Raw genomic sequence first — 21,332 nt, forward strand, 5'->3', positions numbered from 1 at the left:
CGATTAGGATAATAGGGATTATCCGCTTAGCCAAATTCTTAGTAACCGACTCCCGGAAGAGATCAGTTGCGTAACCGTCGCGATCTAACAGAGTAACAGAACATGTGTCACTTTATCCGCTTAATTAAATTCTAATAACAGATACCCGAAAGAGAAGAATCGTGCAGTCGTCACGACGTAACAATATAATATAAGTAAATCGAATAGTATAATATAAGAAAATCAAATAATATAATATAGGCAAATCAAATATTCCAAATAGTATTAGAAACGATGATTACCTTAAATTGTTAGAGGCAAGTTATTAAATGTATTAGAATTCTAGTGATTTCGTTTTCCTTTTCTTTACTTTTCCTTTGTAATTATAAGATTCAGCAGTTTGAGATAGTGACTGGACTCTCTTACAATTTGGTAACGACTGTCTTCTTTGGAGGTTCGTTCACCACTGCTCCGTCCGCGCCCAAGCCATCTAGGATAGGGCCAGACGCAAAGGGGAGGGGCAAACAAAGCACTCCTCGACTGAGCATTTATTTTGTACTACAATTATTTATGAGAAAATAGGAAAAGTAAAAGAAAGAAAGAGGAGAAAAATAAAACTAAACTTAATATTTTCGAAGATATCATTAATGCCTAAAGGTAAATCTTATTATTCAAAACGAGAATTCATTTACTTCATTTTCGTCGTCGGTTAAATTTTGCTGCGCAATGAAAGGCTCTCCGAGTTGACCCTTTATTTGAAAGTTTACGTTAGAAATATTTGAATGCGATAAGCCTCCCCTTTTGTGTAACTAAAGGTCATCGAACGCTCTCTCGTCTCTTCTACAATTGTAAGATCGAGAACTGAAGAAGAGACGATTCGAGAAAAGAAAATTAAATTATAGAATTATATTCCCAACAGAAATCAATAGTAATAAGGTAAAATTATGTTTTATCGCAAGACGAAAAAAAATGAATTCTTGTTTACCGTTGATTATCTTAATATCTTAATATTTAAAATCTTAATATTTAAAATTATATATATTTCAATATTTAAAATCGCACATGCGTTATTTAGAGTGCCGTTCGATTTACTACGTCATTTTGGATGAACGTCCGCAAGTTTAATTTTCTGCGAACGTTACATACTCCTACCTCTCTCGATAACGTTTGGGGACATTCGCGGATAACAGAATTTTTACTTGATATGCCAAGTCTTCGAGTTGCCGAACGAATCAGTTTTCGCTGCGAAATCGATATACCGATAACGCGTCGTCGTATGAACATCGCACGTAGTATCCGATGCTAAATACCTCGTGCTGCTGATAAGTGTACGATGCGTCTTTCTTCTCTACTCCGGTTCCGTTCGTCGTAGTACGCACTCCAAGTCCGCATAAACGATGAATGGCAGTCGTTCCTTATTTGTGTGGTTCTTGAATTCGAGCTACTTGTCGTCCTCGCTCGGCAATCGGATGGCGCAATTGTTCATCTTTTCGCAGTCCGTTTGTAACGGCAGGACCGTTATTTGTAAGGAAAATATATATCCATATATACATATACACCTGGCTTATTTGTCCTGCGCTGCCTATCTTTCTTGCACGCACACCGCTCGCGCTATTCCACTCGCTTGCTTGTACACCGCACGCGCCGTCTCGCTCACGCTATCGCTCATGGTACCTCACGCGATACTGATTCCCCATCGCCGGACCGACGGCGCACAGTGGGGAACGCCGGCCGGGTATATAAGCCCGGCCGGCCGAGACATCGGGACCAGATCCCATCCTGCAATCCGACCTGACCAGTACCTACTACCTCTCGGGGCCAAGGTTTCGCTTGACTCTGCCGGGTTTCACCGGTTTTCTCTGTCTTCGGGCTGAGGTTTCGCTCAGCTCTGTCGGGTTTCGCCGACTTCTGTCACTACTCCGCGGGCTGAGGTTTCGCTCAACTCCACCGGATTTCGCCGGTTTCCGTTGCGAAGGCAGGGCTTGATGTGACACTCGGCCCTTCCCGCAATACCTGGCCGTCCAACCTGACATTAGTTTGTAAGTGCATGCGATACAGATTAAGTTCGTTAATTATAAGCCGGTAACTCTAGTTGTAACCGTGCCATAGTCACGTATAAATAAATCGTTGTCGACCGCACGCTGCATCTGTCTTGCGCTTCTCGCCACTTTACGCCAACCGCTTTGCATCTCCGCTTTGCGTCTTCGCTTTGCTACCAGCGACACTGCGACATCACCCAAATAAGAAGGGAGGGTGTGCGTCACGGCGGGGCCCGACCACGAACCAGTCGTGAAAACTCGTAATTATTTTGCGAAAAAATACCACCTCAGCCAGGAATCGAACCTGGATCTCCTGCTTACCGGGCAGGCATCTTATCCTACCGAGGCATGTGATGATATTTATCGCAATAACGTGTTTAGAACAACAAGTCAACAATACAATGACATACACACATATACATATATTACAGTATACATATATATATGTATATTTTCACCCGGCCCTGCACTACTCTGTATCTATCTTTCTACCAATAAACGATCTTTTTGCTGCAACCTGTGTTCGCGTACGCTTGAGTCTCCCCTCCTCTCGAACCGGACACCGACGAGTCGATCCGAGCGTCGAGCGAGGTGACCGCGTCACATGGCGCCCGAATAGGGACCTGCCCAGTAGAGACTCCGGCTTGCGTGCGCACTCCGATGAAAATCTCTTGGATATACGATCTTTCGAAAGTCCAGCTCGCCACTCAATTAGCCACGCACGGCCTCGACAATATCGGTAATATCGACACGTTACGACATCGATTGCGCCAATTCGTGATCCAAAACCCGGAGCTGTTCTTCAGACCGCCGACATGCCAACCGAGGAAAAAGCGACGCCGGGGCCACTCGAGCCGGCCCCTGATCGCATCGAGCCAACGCCACTCGATCCCACCGCAATCCTAGACCGAATCCGCAAGTGGGGCCTCTGCTTCGATGGCAAAGACCCGTTCGCATTCCTCGAACGATTAGAGGAGCTGAAGCGATCCTACCGCTACGTCGACGAATTGTTCCTCCTAGGGCTACCAGAGATGTTGCGCGGAAATTCCTTGTTGTAGTATCGCAACAATTACGAGGACTGGACCACCTGGGACGTCTTCTGCACCGCCGATTGAAGTACCTCCCACCCGATTACCGAGACCAACTGCGGCAAGATGCCCAGGCCCGAAGGCAGAGACCGGGGGAATCCTTTGACCAATACGCCACGGATCTGCTGACCATGATGAGGCGCGCTGGGGGCTATTAGCCAAGAGAAAGTCCGCCTGCTATACAACAACTTAAACTCTAGTTACCAGCTATACATCCGATCGATAGAAGCTACCAGCATCGCGGGGTTAAGCGCCAGGGCAGCCGAGCACGAAAGAGTATTCCGTCGGCAAAAGGAAGAATAGCCGCCAACCCGGAGCCCGCCGGTCGCTGCCGCCGCCTACAGCAGAGAGAGTGCTGTTGGCGGTGCAAGCAGCGAGGCCACACACGCCTCGATTGTAAGAAATCACCGCGCAAGTTCTGCTCTCGCTGTGGCAAGGACAACGTGTTTACCCGAGACTGCCACCCACCGGCGGGAAACGGCACACGGGCCGGGGAACCAGCGGCCTGTCCCGACAGAACGCCATAAAGTTCACGCCTAGGCCGCATCTAAAGATCCAGTTACTCGGTCGGCATCTGTGGGCCCTGCTCGATTCCGGCTCTAAGATCTCGTTCGTGAGTCCTGCCACGGCCAAATCGTCGAGCCCGGTACTGCGGCCACACCCCTCGGGGGATAACCCAACAGATCAACTTGGCCGACGACACCACGGTCCCAATCATACACACAGTGGACCTACCGATCACTATTATCAACCGCATCGTGACCCACACGTTCCAAGTCATACCGAATCTCAGTGAGCCGATCCTAATCGGCATCGATTTGGGATTGTCCTCCTCGCACCTCCACCGATCACCAAGACCAACGACCAGCCCGTGGTAGGGGAGATTTCGGCCGGGCTGACGCCACGCACCGTGGACGAAAACCAGCGACTACGAGAATTTCTATACCAGGAGCTAACTGCTTTCGAGGCCATACCGACCGTATCGAGCATCGGATCCGCCTAACGACCAATCAATTAAGCAGCGGTACCGACCGCGTAATCCAGCCATGCAGGCCGTAATAGACCGGGAAGTTCGCAAGATAGAAGAGGCCAGCGTAATCAAGCCGCCCCAAAGCGCCTGGAGCTCCCCGATGGTACTTGTAAAATAGAAGGACGGCACGTATCGGTTCTGCATCGACTTCCGGAAACTGAATGACGTCACGCAAAAGGACGCCTATCTCTTGCCGCATATTGCGGCTACGCTCGATAAGCTGCGCGGCGCCAAATATCTCACCACATTGGATCTTAAGAATGGGTATCAAGTCCCGCTGGCATCCGAAAGCCGACCAGTCACCGCGTTCACCATGCCGGGGAGGGGACTCATGCAGTTCCGAATCATGCTGTTCGAGCTACATTCGGTTCCCGCTACGTTCCAACGCCTCAAGGATGCTCTAACCTTCGCTCCTGAACTCTATCCTGGGGCCAGAGCTCGAGCCCAACGTCCTCGTGTATCTGGACGACATCATCGTGGCCAGCCCGATTTTCGAGAGACACCTGGAACACCTAGCCAAGGTTTTCCGGCGCCTGCGAGCAAACTCCGACTCAACGCCGACAAGTGCCACTTCTGCTGGGACAGCCTCCAATACTTGGGTCACCTTATTGACTGCCGCGGAATCCGCATCGACCCGGCAAAGGTGAGCGCCATCGCCAATTGACCAGCGCCCACCAACCTCCGGCAAGTTCGTCAGTACCTGGGCTTAGCTCGTGGTATCGACACTTCATCGCGGACTTCTCCGCCGTAACCGCACCTCTAACACGCCTGACTCGCAAAAACGCCCGCTGAGCCTGGACCACCGTCGAGAACAAGGCCTTCCAACGCCTCAAGGATGCTCTAACCTTCGCTCCGGTATTCGATATATATCCCAATTTTGAGCTGTCTTTCACCCTGCAGACAGACGCCAGCACGCACGGGTTAGGCGTCGTCCTAACACAACGACTGGCCGAAGGAGAACGGGTCTTCGCGTACGCCAGCCACACGTTAAATCCCGCCGAGCGGAACTCCAGTGCCATTGAGCTGGAATGCCTCGCCGTAGTCTGGAGGATTCGCCAGATGCGAGACTACTTGGAGGGATATCGGTTCACCGTGCTCACCGACCATCAGTCCCTCCAGTGGCTCTAACGCCTGGAAGTCCCGTCGACTGGCCTGCTGGCTGTTCGAATTACAACAGCACGATTTCGAGATCGAATACCGACGAGGCACCCAGAATCAGGTGGCTGATGCGCTCTCTCGCCAACCCGAGGTCGCCAACAGACGCAGTCCTGCCCATGGTATCACCGAATTAGCCGAGACGTCCAGACCCGAACAGCCGACCGGCCCAACTACCAGATACGGGACGGACTCCTGTACCGGCACATCCTCCACAATCTGGACTTCTGGGAGATGCCCGCCGACGAGCAATGGAAACGATGTGTTCCGACAACTGAACGTGTCGCCCTACTCAAACGATGGTACGATGACCCCGCATCCGGACACTTGGGGACTGCCAAAACCATGGCTCGCGTCGCCCAGCAGTATTACTGGCCAGGGATGCTCCGGGAAATCGCACAGTACGTCCGCACCTACGCAACCTGTATGGCCCACAAAGTGTCACAACAACGATCCGCCAGGACCCTCCACACTACTCCGGTCACCGCGCCGTGACAGCAAGTCTCCATCGACCTGGTCGGACCGCTCCAACTATGGACACACGTGGATCCTCACGATGCAGGACCGATTTACGAAGTGGCTCGAGATCACGCCATTGCGGAAGGCCACTGCAGCAAATGTCGCCAGGGCCTTCACCGACCAGGTCGTGTACCGTCATGGGTGCCCACAGTGGATAATAACGGACAATGGGACGCAACTGAAGTCCAAACAGCTAGGGAAGCTGCTGACCGCCTTCGGCATCCAACATCGCATCGCGCCGCCATACACGCCGCAGTGTAATCCGATCGAGCGGGCCAACCGGACCCTTAAGACATAGTCGCTCAATACGTGGGCCGGAGCCAGAAGACGTTGGATGAGCACACCGCCCTCCAATACGCCTTCAATACGGCCTGGAGCGAGACCACGGGACATACTCGTGCCTATCTCGATCATGGCAGGGAGCTCGCTCGATCTCATCCGAAAGACCGACGGCACCCGAGAAACACTCCGGCTCCAGAAATGATGCGCCGACGGTTGCAAGAGGCCTACGAACTCGTGAGGGTGAACTTGACTTGTGCCTTTCAACATCAGGAACGACATTATAACCTGCGTCGGCGGCAATGGAAGCCAAAGGTCGGAGAATTGGTGTGGGAGAGGAACCACGTCCTGTCCGACAAGGCCAAGGCGTTCAACGCCAAGCTGGCTCCAAAATTCGTGGGGCCCTTGGAAGTTCGGAGGATCATCTCGCCCGTCATCGTCGACCTACGGGATGCCCGCGGATGCTGGCACCGACATGTCCATGTGCAGGACCTGAAGGCACACCCGAACCAAACCGCCAAATAATCAGCCCTGGCATCAACAGCGCCTAAAAAAGGGTGGTGATGTAACAGCAGAGCCGTTACTTATAAGGAAAATATATATCCATATATGCATATACACCTGGCTTATTTGTCCTGCGCTGCCTATCCTTCTTGCACGCACACCGCTCACGCTATTCCACTCGCTTGCCTGTACACCGCACGCGCCGTCTCGCTCACGCTATCGATCAGGGTATCCCACGCGATACCGACTCCCCACCGCTGGACCAATGGCGCACAGTGGGGAATGCCGGCCGGGTATATAAGCCCGGCCGGCCGAGACTAGATCCCATCCTGCGATCCGACTCCTGACACCGACCTGACCAGTATCTACTACCTCTCGGCCAAGGTTTCGCTTGGCTCTGCCGGGTTTCATCGGTTTTCTCTACCTTCGAGCTGAGGTTTCGCTCAGCTCTGTCGGGTTTCGCCGACTCCTGTCACTACTCCGCGGGCTGAGGTTTCGCTCAGCTCCACCAGGTTTCGCCGGTTTCCGTTGCGAAGGCAGGGTTTGACATGACACTCGGCCCTGCCCGCAATATCTTGCCGTCCAACCTGACATTAGCTTGTAAATGCATGCGATACAGATTAAGTCCGTTAGTTATAAGCCGATAGCTCTAAGTTGTAACCGCGCCATAGTCACGTGTAAATAAACCATTGTCGATCGCACGCCGCACCTGTCTTGCGCTTCTCGCCGCCTTACGCCAACCGCTTTGCGTCTCCGCTTTGCTACCTGCGACATCACCCGACCCTGCACTACTCTGTATCTTTCTACCAATAAACGATCTTTTCGTTGCAACCTGTGTTCGCGTACGCTTGAATCTCCCCTCCTCTCGAACTCGGACACCGACGAGTCGATCCAAGCGTCGAACGAGGTGACCACGTCACACGTTGTATGTGACTGCAATTTTTCAGACGAGCTGAAGTAATGTAGACATCTGCAAACGGAAAATATGATTTTTTAATAAACAATTTTATAAGAGAAATAATAAAATTTGTTAAAATACATACCGGTCGCAAAAGTATTTTTTGCATTTCTTTTTGTTTATTTGCGAGCTCACAAGGAGCAGATCTTTGATGTATGCGAAGTGTCCCGTTGTCGTCGTGCGGACAATAGATTTGCGTGCTTCTCCATCTTCTTATCTGTTAAAGGTATCGGGAGAATCTCCTTTCCTCCCTCGAAGCCATAACGTTGATTGAGATGTCATTGATTCGTTCAAATTTCTTTATTTGATCTAACGTCATCGGAAACGTAATGTCTTGGAGATTTAACACTGTCGTATAATGCGGGTACGACAATTCCCGATCCGTGTGCCTTTCGACCGGATGCAGAGCCGCGACCACCGACCACGCGAAACACGCATTGTTCTTGGATCGTACGTTGATCACCGCTCGCTTTAACATAATTTCCCGTGGCAATTCGATCCCGCGTGCATTGGATTATATTTATTCACGTTTACAGTCAAATTTAGAATTCGCGACAATGCCCATCCACTGTCGCGTTCTTGGAATTCTTCGAGCGATGCCAACGTGGGTTCGATAACGTACTGCTCGTACCACTCGTCCAAATTTGACACTCGAAAGAATTCACTATTTTTAGTGTTTATACTTTTGTTCGCGCGTTTATCGCCCGTCACAAACTTATTAAATGCAATGTTCACTTTCACACTATCGTGTCTTTGTACAATGTCTCGCTCGAGCACTACATCAGCGTCTTTTAAAAATTCGCGGCTCGATATAGTCCACATTGATCACCGCACCTATTAATATACGATTTTTAAATGCCGTATCGATTTCTCGCCAAATGAGACATCCAGTGTCTCTACTCGCGTATTCACTACCAACATACACGAAACGTCTTTCTAATTGTACTTTTGCACCTGCGAGTCATGCGATCCTCGCCATCGCAGATTGTCTATTTGCAACGGTGAGTCGAGGACGTTTAATACGGCTAAGTTCCTCGAGTTGTTCGATGCACTCCTCACATCGTTGCAACCACGCGAAACACTCCATCAAAGTAGCGACTTGGCTGTACTGCTCCAGCAGCTCGCGTTCCACTCGCTCTAGGTGTTCAATATTGCGAAAACTTGATTCTTTTAAATTGTTGTACTGTCTCATCAAAACAATTTTACATTTTTTTTTACTTTCTTTTTTTCTTTTCTTTATAGCTGCTTTAACTCGAAGCCAGTATATAAAGCGTTGTATTTCCGACATGTCCGGAGATTGATGGGAATAAAACCATATATGATTATCCTCGCTTCTTGGAATTATCTCTGCTTTTGCCGCGAGAGGGATAGTAATATATTGTATGCGTGTCCTTTATAATGACAATATGTGCACGCTTCCAGAATTATTTCCGCTCTCTCAGAAGGAGCGGAGAAGCAGAGAAGCACATCACACTCTTCCACGGAGCACTTGCATATGATTCGTTCACAATTGTCTTTTTTCAATTTGTGCAAATTTGTGCAATTTGTTCAATTTGTGCAGATGTCGCGAGCGCCGAGAATGCAATCACACCCACCGCTGACAAAGCGGATTGCGGCAAGCGATACTTTATCCGACGAATTATTATTTTACCAAGCGATAGCGATTACCAACGCTACCGTGCTAATCGCGCAAATATTGTGTAATCGTTTGACGTGAAGCAACTGTTAACCGGGTTGCGCGGCCCTTACGCGGAAAACCGCCGCGCGACCCAGAAATATACCGCGAACGCTGACGAACCGTGTTGATGACACGGCAAGGACCGGCCGCCTGGAACAGGATAAAAACGGAAGACCGATATGAGGAGGGGACTGGTCGAGATCCGCGTGCCGTCACGTCTGTCGCGGTCCGAATTAGAAAAGACAAACTGTATTAAGTGTTAATAAAATTTATTGAAATTAAAATGAAGTGGTGAGTGCTTCCTCTCCGCCGACTCCTGGACCGATCCTCCGAAACGACCCGCACAACACACATGTTGCATGGCGTTATCACACAGATGGACTATTGGAGCAAAATCGGTTGTTTAGCGCATTGAGAGCATCTATCTCGTGCTTCCTAACTTCATACAATATTCCAATGTCAGTGTCTGCTAGACGAATCATGCATTCGGCACATAAAGTTAGTGCACCACACGTTGAATAATAAAATTGTATTGAACAATACTTTGTATTATTATTCAACGCAAGGAGTTCCGAACGAGTAACAATTTTTTCTGCGTAATCCGTAAGGTCATCACTTTGATCACTTACGTAATTGCTATCGTCAGACAATGCGTGCTCTTCGTCTTCAATATCAATCAATATTGTTAATATTGTCAATCTCTATTTTTTCTTCATTTCCAAACACTTCGTCTACTATATTCACAAAGTCTTCCTCATCCATATTAAACACATTTTCTATATTTAACACATTATCCATTTTCACCGTCAACTATTTTTTTCACACACATTAGACTTTCATCTACTGTGATCCTGCACATCCCATGACTCATTATATATCATCGACAATTTCTTTGTCCCTTTGTCTAAATCGAAACATCATCATAGATCTCCCCGATTCGCAATTTGTTTATAGCAGCCGGAGTATCGGCGCTTCTCTTAACACGCTGCGACACGTATCGATTTCTACGAAGAGCTATCTTTTCGCGGGTTCTTCCTAGAAAAAATTGTATCATTATCTTTTCTTTGAAACATGTTATCAATGCTTCTTTAAGCGGGAACAAGTCGTGACACATTTGGTTGCAACGATGGTTGAAATTCCTAGCAAAAAGGGTAGAAGGGGAAGGGGGTGGGGGAGGAGGTTAACGCTCCGCTGTGTCAAAAATTTACGCGGATGCGATCAGTTCTCCATCATTCATTTGTATGTACAAACGCAATATACTCCGCTCCTCCATCATTCGTTTGTACGAACAACACGCAATGTATTCCGCCAAAGGAAGCAGCGCACCGTACGATGGCGAAAAACAGACGAAGGAACGTAACGCGTAAGTTTCCATATTTTATTTTTTTCTTTTTTTAATATTATATTTAATTTTAATATTATATTTAATTTCTTTTACATTACACAGCATTTCGGTGGAGCGTCGTGCTGTGTGCCTACTGAGCAGACGTTACACTCTGACAGCCACGGGCTACAAATTTCTGGAAATTGGAATCAACATTGGTCCACCGAGGAGATCGCTACGTGGAGATCGCTCTGGGAGATTATCGGGGACAGGAACTTATACTATCTCTCGAAACGTGGACAGGACTCTACGAGCAGCGATGGAATATCTACAAATTGCTGCGAAACGATTACAAAGATAATTTTATAAACGTCGGACCGTTAACCGTCAGAGTTTACCAGATGAACAACGTTACACTACATAGGTTTTGAATCTTTGAACGTACGCATAACGATGATCGAATCGACTCTGCGCCGTATGTTTGATCTGGACGGATGTGTCGATGTGACGTTCGATCGACTCGTCAGATTCGTCGACACGATTGATGCCAAGTATAAGCGATTCTCCAACATCGCATCTGTTGTAACAGATCCCGAGGAAGTGCCGAATGCGATATGCGATTGCGATACATTCGATAGACGTCAACTCGTCGATTGCGAGCTGTTAGCTTTAGTTTTTAGTATGTAAGAAAAAAAAATATGAAAAAAAAGTTTTCACGTTTAAATGAAAATGTATTCAATTTGTTTAAAAAATATAAACATATCTAATATGCAAAAACATGTATTTCTTTCATTCCTTTCCTCTCACCATAAAATAATTCCAAAAAAATAAGATTCGTAAAATAAGAGATACCCGCAACGGAGTGAGAAAAAGAGATAGAAGATGATAAGTATAGAGAGGTAGAGAGAAAGAACATCGGGTAGCGGCGGTGGCGGGCGCGGCAGTGGTGGCAGCGGCGGTGGCGGGTGCGGCGGGCGAAGCGGCAGCGATGGACGCGGCGGCGGCCCCCCTCCCCCGACGTCATGTTCACGCGCCCTGTCCACGCGCAATTTTTTTATATCATCTTCGCCGCCCGTTTATCCATTTGTTTATATCGCCTTGCTATCTTATCTTATTTGTTTATATCGCCTTGCTATCTTATCCTATTTGTTTATACCTTGTTTCGTCTTTCTTCACTATCTCCCCACCCCCGTGATGTCATGTCCTTTGAATCGCAATTTTCTATTTGTTTACCTATGTATTTATCTTCTTGTTTATTTATTTGTTTATCTACTTTTTTATTCACTTGTTTATATCCCCTTCACCGAATCCTACTTATCTACCTTCTCCTTCCCGACGGCTCAGTTCAAAGGATCGCCGCCTCTGACTTTCCCCTCCCCTCTTCCCCGCGCTCTCCGTCCCCCCCTCCGCATACCCGCATCCCCCCTCGAAGGACCTGGGTTAGAACCCGCCTAGTATTACTACTTATATGTTTTAATATTTAAAATCGCGCATGCGTTAACCTAAGGTACCGCTCGACTGCATCTGCGTCATTTTAAATGAACATCCGTAAGTTTTAATTTTCTGCGGATGTTACACGCTTAATGGTGCGTTCCACTTAATGGCTCGCAATATTGACTTGATGTCAAATATAAATATCAAATTAGAATTCTTATAATTTAATAATGCATCTGTATAATTAAAAATGAGCATAAATTTGACAATATTATAATTAGTCGACTAAAAGTTTAATATAAAAAGTCAACTTTAATATCCTCGGAAATAGTTGACTTTAAGTCGACTTATTGTAAAACAAATAAAGTCAACACAAATTATTACAGAAATAGTCGATTAAATGTCGATTAAATGTCGACTTTACAAGTCGACTAAAAACAGTCGACAGTTATTTGTGCTGTATGGGCTTTTACACATATATATATATATATATATATATATGTATATATATATTTTTTTATATATATTTTATATATATATATATTTTATATATATACATATATATTTACACACACACACATATATATATATATATATATATATATATATATATATTGGTCAAACGAGTGCCCCTCGTGTATCGGAATAATCCATTGTCCGGAAAGTTATTGCAATAAGAATGTTCCATTTCGCCTATTTCGGACTTTATATATATATATATATATATATATATATATATATATAATAAATCATATAATGCACTTCTATTTATTGTATATACATTTATTTGTGGTTCTTTATTAATTATGTAATTATTCAAAGTAATGAGAATATCTTGTAGAAAAATTTCACCAAACTTCTTCATCATCATCTTCATATCGACATAAACCAAAAAGTATCTGCAAATCAAATACGTCCTCACGAGTAATTTCTTCCCATAAAAAATATAAATACTCCTTGTATTGGCGACGCTGATACCATATCCACCGCTGATGATTAATATTTATAAAGTCATTAATTTTGATATCATATATGCACAAATACTACAAAAAGTAATAAAAAAATCTCAATTTTAAAATTCACAAAATACATTACATATCAAATAAAGGAAAAAAGAAAAAAAGAGAGAGAAAAAGAAAAAAAGGAGAAAAAGTTACGTACCCCATTAGTAGGAATATAAGGCGGGTTCTAACTCAGAAGCGTTGAAGGGGGTGCGGGTGTGCGGGGGGAACGGCGCGCAACCGAGGAGCTCCGGGGCGGGGGGAGGGGGGGACGGCGCGTGTTGGGCGACCCATTGAATGTAAACAGCGTCGACAATTGATACCTTCAGAGCACCGTGATAAATAATTGCCAAAAGATAAATAACGAATTGGACGCGTGGACATGACGTCAGAGGGGGGAGGGGGGGGCCGCTCCCGCCGCCGCCGCCGCCGCCGAGTAAAAAATAAAAAAAGAAAAAATTAAAAAAAGACTCACCAGGTTGAGGTAGAAAGTCACTTAAAAAAAAGTACAAAAGTCAGTACGAAAGTCACTTAAAAAGTACAAAAAAGAAATGTCCAAGAAAAAAAATGTACAAAATACACACAAAAAAATGTTTAACAAATCAAAGAAAAAAACACTCAGTCACTGTAACAAAATACACACAAAAAAGAAAAATGTTAATAATCCATGAAATAATTTTATTCCCTCCGGATTATTCGCAGGAGGGAGACTTCATTCACATATCGCGAGATTAACCCGCGGGGGCGACTTCTAAATAATTATTCTCCTCCTCTTCCTCCTCTTCCTCCTCTTCTTGTGCCAAAGCCAATGCATGAATATATTCGTATAAAGGTATTAGCCATGGCAATTGCGTGGCACCAATGAGAGGGTTATTATCAATATAATAAATGCATTGTTCCTCCACAAATACTATAAAGGTACCACGGTACTCTACTCCGTTGAATCTTGCGCGGAGAATGACGCGTGGTAATTCCATTGCGTTGCACTCAAATTCTTCACGCAAAAAACAATTGTTTTTTTTACGCACTAGTGCTTCTTTGCGCACAAAAATTATTATGGAGGCCACGTTTCAATGCCTCCACAAGACTCATGAGACTGAACGCGGCGAGAGTCAAGAGAAGCGCCGATACTCCAGTTACTATAAACAAATCGGGGAGACCTATGATGGCTTTTTTTCGTAGAAATCAACGTACGTGTCGCGGCGAGTCAAGAGAAGCGCCGATACTCCGGCTGCTATAAACAAATCGGGGAGACCTATGATGATGCTCCGACAAGGGACAAAGAAATTGTCGATGATATATAATGGGTCCATGCAGTGTGCAGGATCACAGTAGATGGAAGTCTAATGTGAGAGAGAGAGAAAAGCGTGCATACAAAAAACGCAAAAGTATCGCGTAGTGTCTAACGAGAAGAAATGGCAAATGACAAAAAGACATCACAGGAATTCGATTATTTGGCGTATATTAGAGATGTGTTAAAAATTACTTATCCAACGGAAGCAGTAAGTATATTTATTCACATGTATCTTTCTAATGTTTAAAAATATTATTAAACTCAATATTGTAAAAAAATATTAAACTCAATATTTTTGTAATTTGACAGACATTATATCTCGATGGTATTTCAATCGTGGAAACTGTACAAGTACGAAATCTAATAAAAATTCAAATACGCCACCCGAATGGAGTACGTAACTTTTTCTCCTTTTTTTCTTTTTCTCTCTTTTGTCTTTTTTCCTTTATTTGATATGTAATGAATTGTGTGAAATTGAGATTTTTTATTATTTTTTTGCAGTACTTATGCATATATGACATCAAGATTAATGGCTTTATGAATATCAATCATCGGCGATGGATACGATATCAGCGTCGCCAACACAAGGAATATTTACATTTTCTATGGGAAGAAATTACTCGCGAGGACGTATTTGATCTGCAGAGACTCTTTGGGTTACGTCCATATGAAGAGGATGAAGAAGTGTGGTGAACAGTGGATAACAGTGTGGTGGACAGTCTATAGGATATTCTCATTTATTATTTTTGAATAATTACATAATTGAATAGTTACATAAATAATATAGATCCACAAATATATACAATACAATACAATATATACAATAAATATTATAATATATAATACAATATATAATACAATATATAATACATATATAATACAATAAATATTATAGTATAAACAATAAATAAAAGTATATGAATTATTCTTTTGCATTAAATAAATATTAAAAAAATTTTTCACTTTTTTAAATCGTGATTCAATTTTTTTCATGTCCATGCCCGACACCCTGACCTACATTTCTGCTCGACGCGCGCGAGTCATCCCGACAAAATAAACTTCTCGGTGTTATATGATAAGAAGCGGTACGTCGTTAGAATTATCAACGCATGGAAAAGAAATAAAAAACGTAATTCGTATATCATATTTATTTTATTCATGGTTATCTGACCACCAATTAAATAATTTGAATACATTTTGTAATGCGCAATTAGTATAGTGATATCCGCATCGCATAGTATTATCAGCGTCCAGATTGTTTAGAGAATCTACGTTTTCGTAATCAGCATCCAGAGTCTCGATGTACACGCGCTCATCGTCCAGAAGTAAATTCCACAGCCATTGTCGTTTTTCGTGTCCCTTGACATATACGACAGCATCGCTGTCATCGTCGTCGTCGTCGTCGTCGGCGTCGTCGTCTTCTTCCGTTCCATGCACAGCTTTTGTAATCAAACTCTTAGCTTTGCTGTATGGAATCGTTCCGTCGTCCCATCGTAGTCTATGGTGATGACGTATCACCCAACGTGCGCGAGACTTGTCGGCACTTGCGAGGAAATGCCATGGTATAGGGCTTGCGAAAATATAGTGAGAGAGAACGGTCCGTTTTCTGAGAGCGGCAAACTCCTTTACAACAAACTGTCCTCCAACGAGAAAACCTTGCAGGTCTACGAACGGGCACGACCATGACGAGCACTTTTTCGAGACTGCGGTCGATTTCGATGTATCGTAGATTTTATTGTCTCTCTCATGTGCCAGCGATGCTCTTAGGTGATCTTGCGTACAACATTGGTCAACGGACTGTAGTGAACCACGCGATCGTGTATAATGAGACAGTACGCGGTGGTATTCATCGGTACGTTCTCCTTAGTCTCAAATTCCAATCTCACGTCCACGGTTGCGCTCTTGACCGATTCGTTTTGTCGAGAACAATCGATGATTACGAATGGACCGTTATGTAGAAAAGACGTGACGGTGAGACTCGGCTCGAGATACTCGTATCCGTAGTAACCCTTGCAGAAACGCGCGTATGTTTCATACAACACGGACCATCTGTTTTTGTCGAAATCAAGATGCATATCGTCGTACGGATAACATTCCGAGTTCAGATAGAGTTTCACGTTGGTTAAATTGCAGTCGTCGAATCGGCTCGTGTCCTCAGCCATGACATTTTTGCGACCTGTTTGCAGAGCAAAGATGACGTATCGCGGTTTCTCGAGCTGAGTAGCGGTCTTGATGGCCCACGAATGCTTGGTTGTACGCTGTAACAGCGGAAACTCGTACAGATCCCACGAGCGAAAAGCCATGCTCAAGTATCGTCCGCTCTCCAAAGTGCGCAGCATCGATAGTTTTTTTATCTCGCTCAATAACACGTGCGGCATTCGCCATTGTATCTTGAATAAGTCGATCACGGGATCCAACGCCGAATTTCCCATCAGGCAATTGTTGTCGTTACGAGATCGTATCAAGATCAATTCGTGACGAGCGTTGATTATCACGCGTCTGTAATCCTCGCAAAATCCCAACAGTGCGTAGAGAGGTACGCAAAAGTTAAAATATCCATCCGCGCTGGTATGCGCATCCCAACCGGCATTCCTCAGAATCACGCTTCTGTCGGATGATGTCGTTACGTAATGTTTGAGCGTGCTGGTTACGCCCACGTTTCTGTTACGATCAATCTCCACACCATCAAGCTCGTATCGAATCTCATCGAACAGGAACGCGACAAAATTATTTCCCAGCACCACATCAGATCCCTCGACAACTCTGTTCTTCGTTAGTTTTCCCTCGATATATAGAAAGCTTTCGTACGGCAATGTGTACAGATCCTGTTGCTGTATAGGTATTCTTATCTCATCGCTGTACCCGAACGTCGTATTGGCGAACGGGTTATACGCATGAGTCTCAATCTTGACGATGCGATCGTCGAAGATTGGCTCGTCTTCGATATTTAGGATATCAGTCATTTCACAAGTTGCACACCGCGAATCCTAAAGCTTGTAAAAATTTAACGTTCGATGCGTTAAGTTTCTTCCTCTTCTTGACGCAGCCGAATGAGCGAATATTGTCGATCGATGTTTTCTTTGTAAAACAAGATGCGTTATCTCTCTGCGTATGTTTCGCTTCGTTCAACACGAGCATCTCAAATGTCACGCTCGCGTTATCGCTGTCGCCGTCGTACGTGCAATCTGACGGTGATCTCTTCTCCTCTGAAATCGAGCAATCGTCCGTTCTGGTCAACAATGCGTATCGTTAGCTCCGTAATGCTCCGTACGATGACTGGCAGGTAAATGATCTGCATCGGCCTTTCCGATATCTTATATCCTGGCGGCACGCTCGGTGAAAATTCGTGTATCGTGTGCACACTTTTGTCGTTGCTGTATGCGCCCGCGGTCACGTTGCACTCTACACGGATAATGTTTACGTTCATTATGTTGATCGACACGTCCGATTCGTGCCACCTTCGCGGTTGCAGTATACGCCTCGAGAAACCCAGCAGCGATCCAATGTTACGAGGCTTGTTAAAGTTTATTCTGTAGGCGCATTTAATCTCGCATCTCATCGTGTTGTAATTTGCGCGGAGCACTATCGGGTATTCTCCAATCTCGTCATCGCCGCGCGCGGTGTCACCAGCGTTACCCTCGGGCGCGTCGCGTCGCGGACGTTTCCGTAAAATCTCACGTTTCAAAAATTCATTTATGGCATGCAGTTCATACGACCCCTCGGGAATCGTAATTTCTGCATCGTCTTTGCCAAAATAAAATGTATTGTTCGAAGCGTTTACATTCGGTATCGTGTGATAAGTCTCCAAAATTGTTAGACCAAGCTCGTAGTCATCATCGCTCAAATCTATGGCTGGAGAGTAATTTGTCGCGAGAACGCTGCTCTTCCCGCTCAGCGTAAGCGTCAGCGACATGATGGAAAAAGCGTTCGACGAATACTGAGACGCCGCGACATTTTGTCGGACTTTATAAATTCACGCGCGTCGACCGTTTTGGAGAAGAAACCACAAGCACAGCTGTCCGCAGACGCTCTGATCGTACGTCTGATAGGACGTTCGATTGTACTCTATCGTAGCATCGTCTCCGAAATATCGTATCAGTTCCTTGGGTGGTCGAAGATTACCAAAACTGTCAAAGTACACAACGCGATTGTTTCTCTTTGCGTACGCTACCCAATGAGTACCGGGGCCCGTCGTGTCGTCCAGATTTACGATACCGTTTTCATTTCGACGCGCGCCGCTAATCGGTAATGCGTCACGCATGAAAACACCTCTAAAGTACGGTACGCGCATACGCTTCGCCAGCTGGTCCAATTGTACATTGGTGGTTACACCCGTAGGTATTTTTATCGTCTCTTTGGCGTTTTTTTTTCTTTTTTTCTTTTTTTCGCTGTTACGCCTCGTCCGCCTTTGTACGGGGCGAGATACAGTCCTCGTCCGTATTTGTACGGAGCGAGATACAGTCCCTGTCCGTGCGTTTCCATCGCGCGACGTTGCGCGACTTTCCTGTCGTTTATCGCTTTCGCCACGCTGGCTGCTCCGCCGATTAAGGACCCGAGAGCGCCCAAAATTGGCAAAATCGGTAACACACCACCTCGTTTCGCCGTTGGAAGTATTCGTTTCTTTTTTTTGCCGGTTTTTTTCTTCGTCTTCATACCCATGCCGATCTTGGTTTTGGCTTTCATCGCTGTCCAAACGGCTGCAGCTGCAGCTTTCTCGCTCAGAGCCGAATCTCTCGCGATGACGCGTCCTAAGGCTTTATCGGCGAGTACCTTGTCCGCCGCGTGTCTGTCGGTGAGATCGTTGCTCTGAGAATACGCAATGTCGTGTTCACGGCACGCCGCGTCCAGTGGATTTATGCCCGTTTCACCTCTGGCTAATCGCTTTTTCAGTCGAGTACCCGGACCGCAAAACTGATAGCCGGGGATATGTAGTTCGAAAGGAAGCGCGTTTATCGCTCGATTGAGCAGACCTCCAATGTAGCCTTCGTTTGACGCTGTTGCTGGCATAGGCCACAATCCTTTATCTTCGGTGCAGGACCGTCTATATGATCTCGATCCCACGATTGATTATAATGCTCGACGCAGCGACGATAGGTTTGAACCTCCAAATCCGCCTTTATATACTCCGGAAGCTTGTCCCACACGTGATCGATATAATTACCGCACACGCGTAACAGTACGACCTTCGGTATATATTGCAACTGCTCAGCGCTCAAATCCCGAATATCGGAGGGATGCGACAGCGCGAGATACATTTTTGCTACTGAGCGATTCGTGGTTTCGCGCGCCTATAAATAGGCGTTCGATCGAAGCCTAGATAACGCAGTGCGAACATGAAATTTGTACGGCAGCCGCTGACGATACGCGTCGCGAACTGTGACGAGAGAGCGCGAATGATGGGAGACATCGCGACGGAGCGCAAGCACGGTGAAATGTTACCAAGTACTATACGCGCCATCATTTGCGGGCCGTCGAATTGTGGTAAAACCAACGTTCTCATAAGCTTGCTCGAGAGTCCGCACGGTGTACGTTTCGAGAACGTGTACGTATACTCGAAATCGCTGCAACAACCGAAATATCGATACTTGGAAAATTTACTAACATCGATAGAAGAAATCGGCTACTTTACGTTCTCCAACAACAGTGACGTCATTCCACCGAGCGAGGCACGTCCCAATTCGATCTTCGTCTTCGACGACGTTGCGTGCGATAAGCAAGATGCTGTGAGAGAATACTTTTCGATGGGCCGCCACTCGAACGTCGATTGCTTCTATCTCTGTCAGACGTACGCGAAGATACCTAAACATTTGATACGCGACAATGCGAACCTGCTGATTCTGTTCAAACAGGATGGTACCAACTTGAAACATGTTTACAACGATCACGTGAATACCGACATGTCATACGATGAATTCTGTGCGTTATGCCGCGATTGTTGGCAGCGCGAGTATGGATTTCTAGTGATAGATAAGGACAGTCCGCTTATCAATGGGCGATACAGAAAGGAATTTAATACGTTCGCGGTACCGTAAAGTGGTTAATCGATGTCGATACGTGGAGCAGGCAACATGGATAACACCAAAGATCGCGAGAAAATAGCGAAACAGATTGCGAAAACGAGCGATTCGATTCGCAAAAAATATCGCGCTTTAAAAATTGGTAAAATAGCTGAAGATACAGCGTTGGAGAAACGCTTCAAGCCCATCGTCGAACCTCTAAAACAGATTGTGGAAAAAACCGAGGAATCTCAATCGATTGAAAGAGAAGCAAAGGATCTCGGTATTAAGAAAAAACAAAAACGTGAAGACAGCGATGACGATAACGATAACAATATTACTACTACTACTGACAAGGATTCATATTGGACGGATGTTGGATGGTTGAAATTAACGCCGCAGTCTAAAAAACAACGTACAACGAAAGAATTGAAAGCCGCGTCAGATTCACTCGTGTTCGATACGATTACACCGATACAATCATCGAAAGATCCACCGAAAGAACCACCGCTGTTCCTGCAAAAGGAAGATGTTTTCGAAACAAAAGACGCCAGTGAACCGTCATTCGAAACAACCATCAAACAGAGTCTGCAAACGCAACAAGGTCGAGAAGCGTTGCATAATCAGCTGGGACCATTAGGGCAAAAGTACGTAAGCCCTCTTCTCGATGATAATGGAAAAAACGATACATTTGATCGCGTATACGGTGTTTATTTCGATAAAGACTGTGGTGCGATGCTTGGTGACAAGAAATTTGACGTTGACAAAAATGACTCCATAATCATAGACAATGTGAGATACAATGGTACACCAGGATTGTACGAATTGATCTTCAAGAAATTTCCCGATGACACGGTTTTTACCGAGGATGACAAACAAACGTATAAAAGTATATTGTTAACAACAAATGCTCATAGACGTGGTTACAGCGCCCATAATCCCATCAAGGGCAATAGGGGATCGAAGTATATTAACATCATCGCTCCGCTCGTATCTACGTATGGAAATAGCGGGCGTAAAAAGGGTGCAGGCGTGAGCAATATACCAACCGCCA

General features: G+C 45.6%; 2 protein-coding genes across 4 annotated transcripts in view; both read left to right on the top strand.

Annotated features, from left to right (window-relative positions):
* Positions 1–21,332, top strand: part of LOC105427777 (uncharacterized) — a 53,464-nt gene that overhangs the window by 17,243 nt on the left and 14,889 nt on the right. The window contains exons 2-4 of one of the 3 annotated variants that reach the window (XM_089083501.1): positions 14,171–14,490; positions 14,592–14,675; positions 14,784–15,195. The exons of the other annotated variants lie outside the window; for them this stretch is intronic. Coding sequence (XP_088939627.1) covers positions 14,404–14,490; positions 14,592–14,675; positions 14,784–14,975 — 363 coding nt within the window. The 5' untranslated portion in view covers positions 14,171–14,403 and the 3' untranslated portion in view covers positions 14,976–15,195. Of the gene's footprint in view, positions 1–14,170; positions 14,491–14,591; positions 14,676–14,783; positions 15,196–21,332 lie in introns of those variants that run through there. 3 annotated transcript variants of the gene reach the window in all.
* On the top strand, positions 4,153–6,614 carry LOC105433186 (uncharacterized). The gene is made up of 4 exons (XM_089083297.1): positions 4,153–4,200; positions 4,255–4,779; positions 5,179–6,067; positions 6,109–6,614. Exons 1-4 carry the CDS (start codon positions 4,153–4,155, stop codon positions 6,612–6,614), a joined length of 1,968 nt encoding a protein of 655 aa, XP_088939423.1.

Source organism: Pogonomyrmex barbatus, unplaced genomic scaffold (genome assembly GCF_055798465.1).
Source record: "Pogonomyrmex barbatus isolate J1 unplaced genomic scaffold, ASM5579846v1 scaffold7, whole genome shotgun sequence".
In the NCBI taxonomy this organism is placed as follows: Eukaryota; Metazoa; Arthropoda; class Insecta; order Hymenoptera; family Formicidae; genus Pogonomyrmex; species Pogonomyrmex barbatus.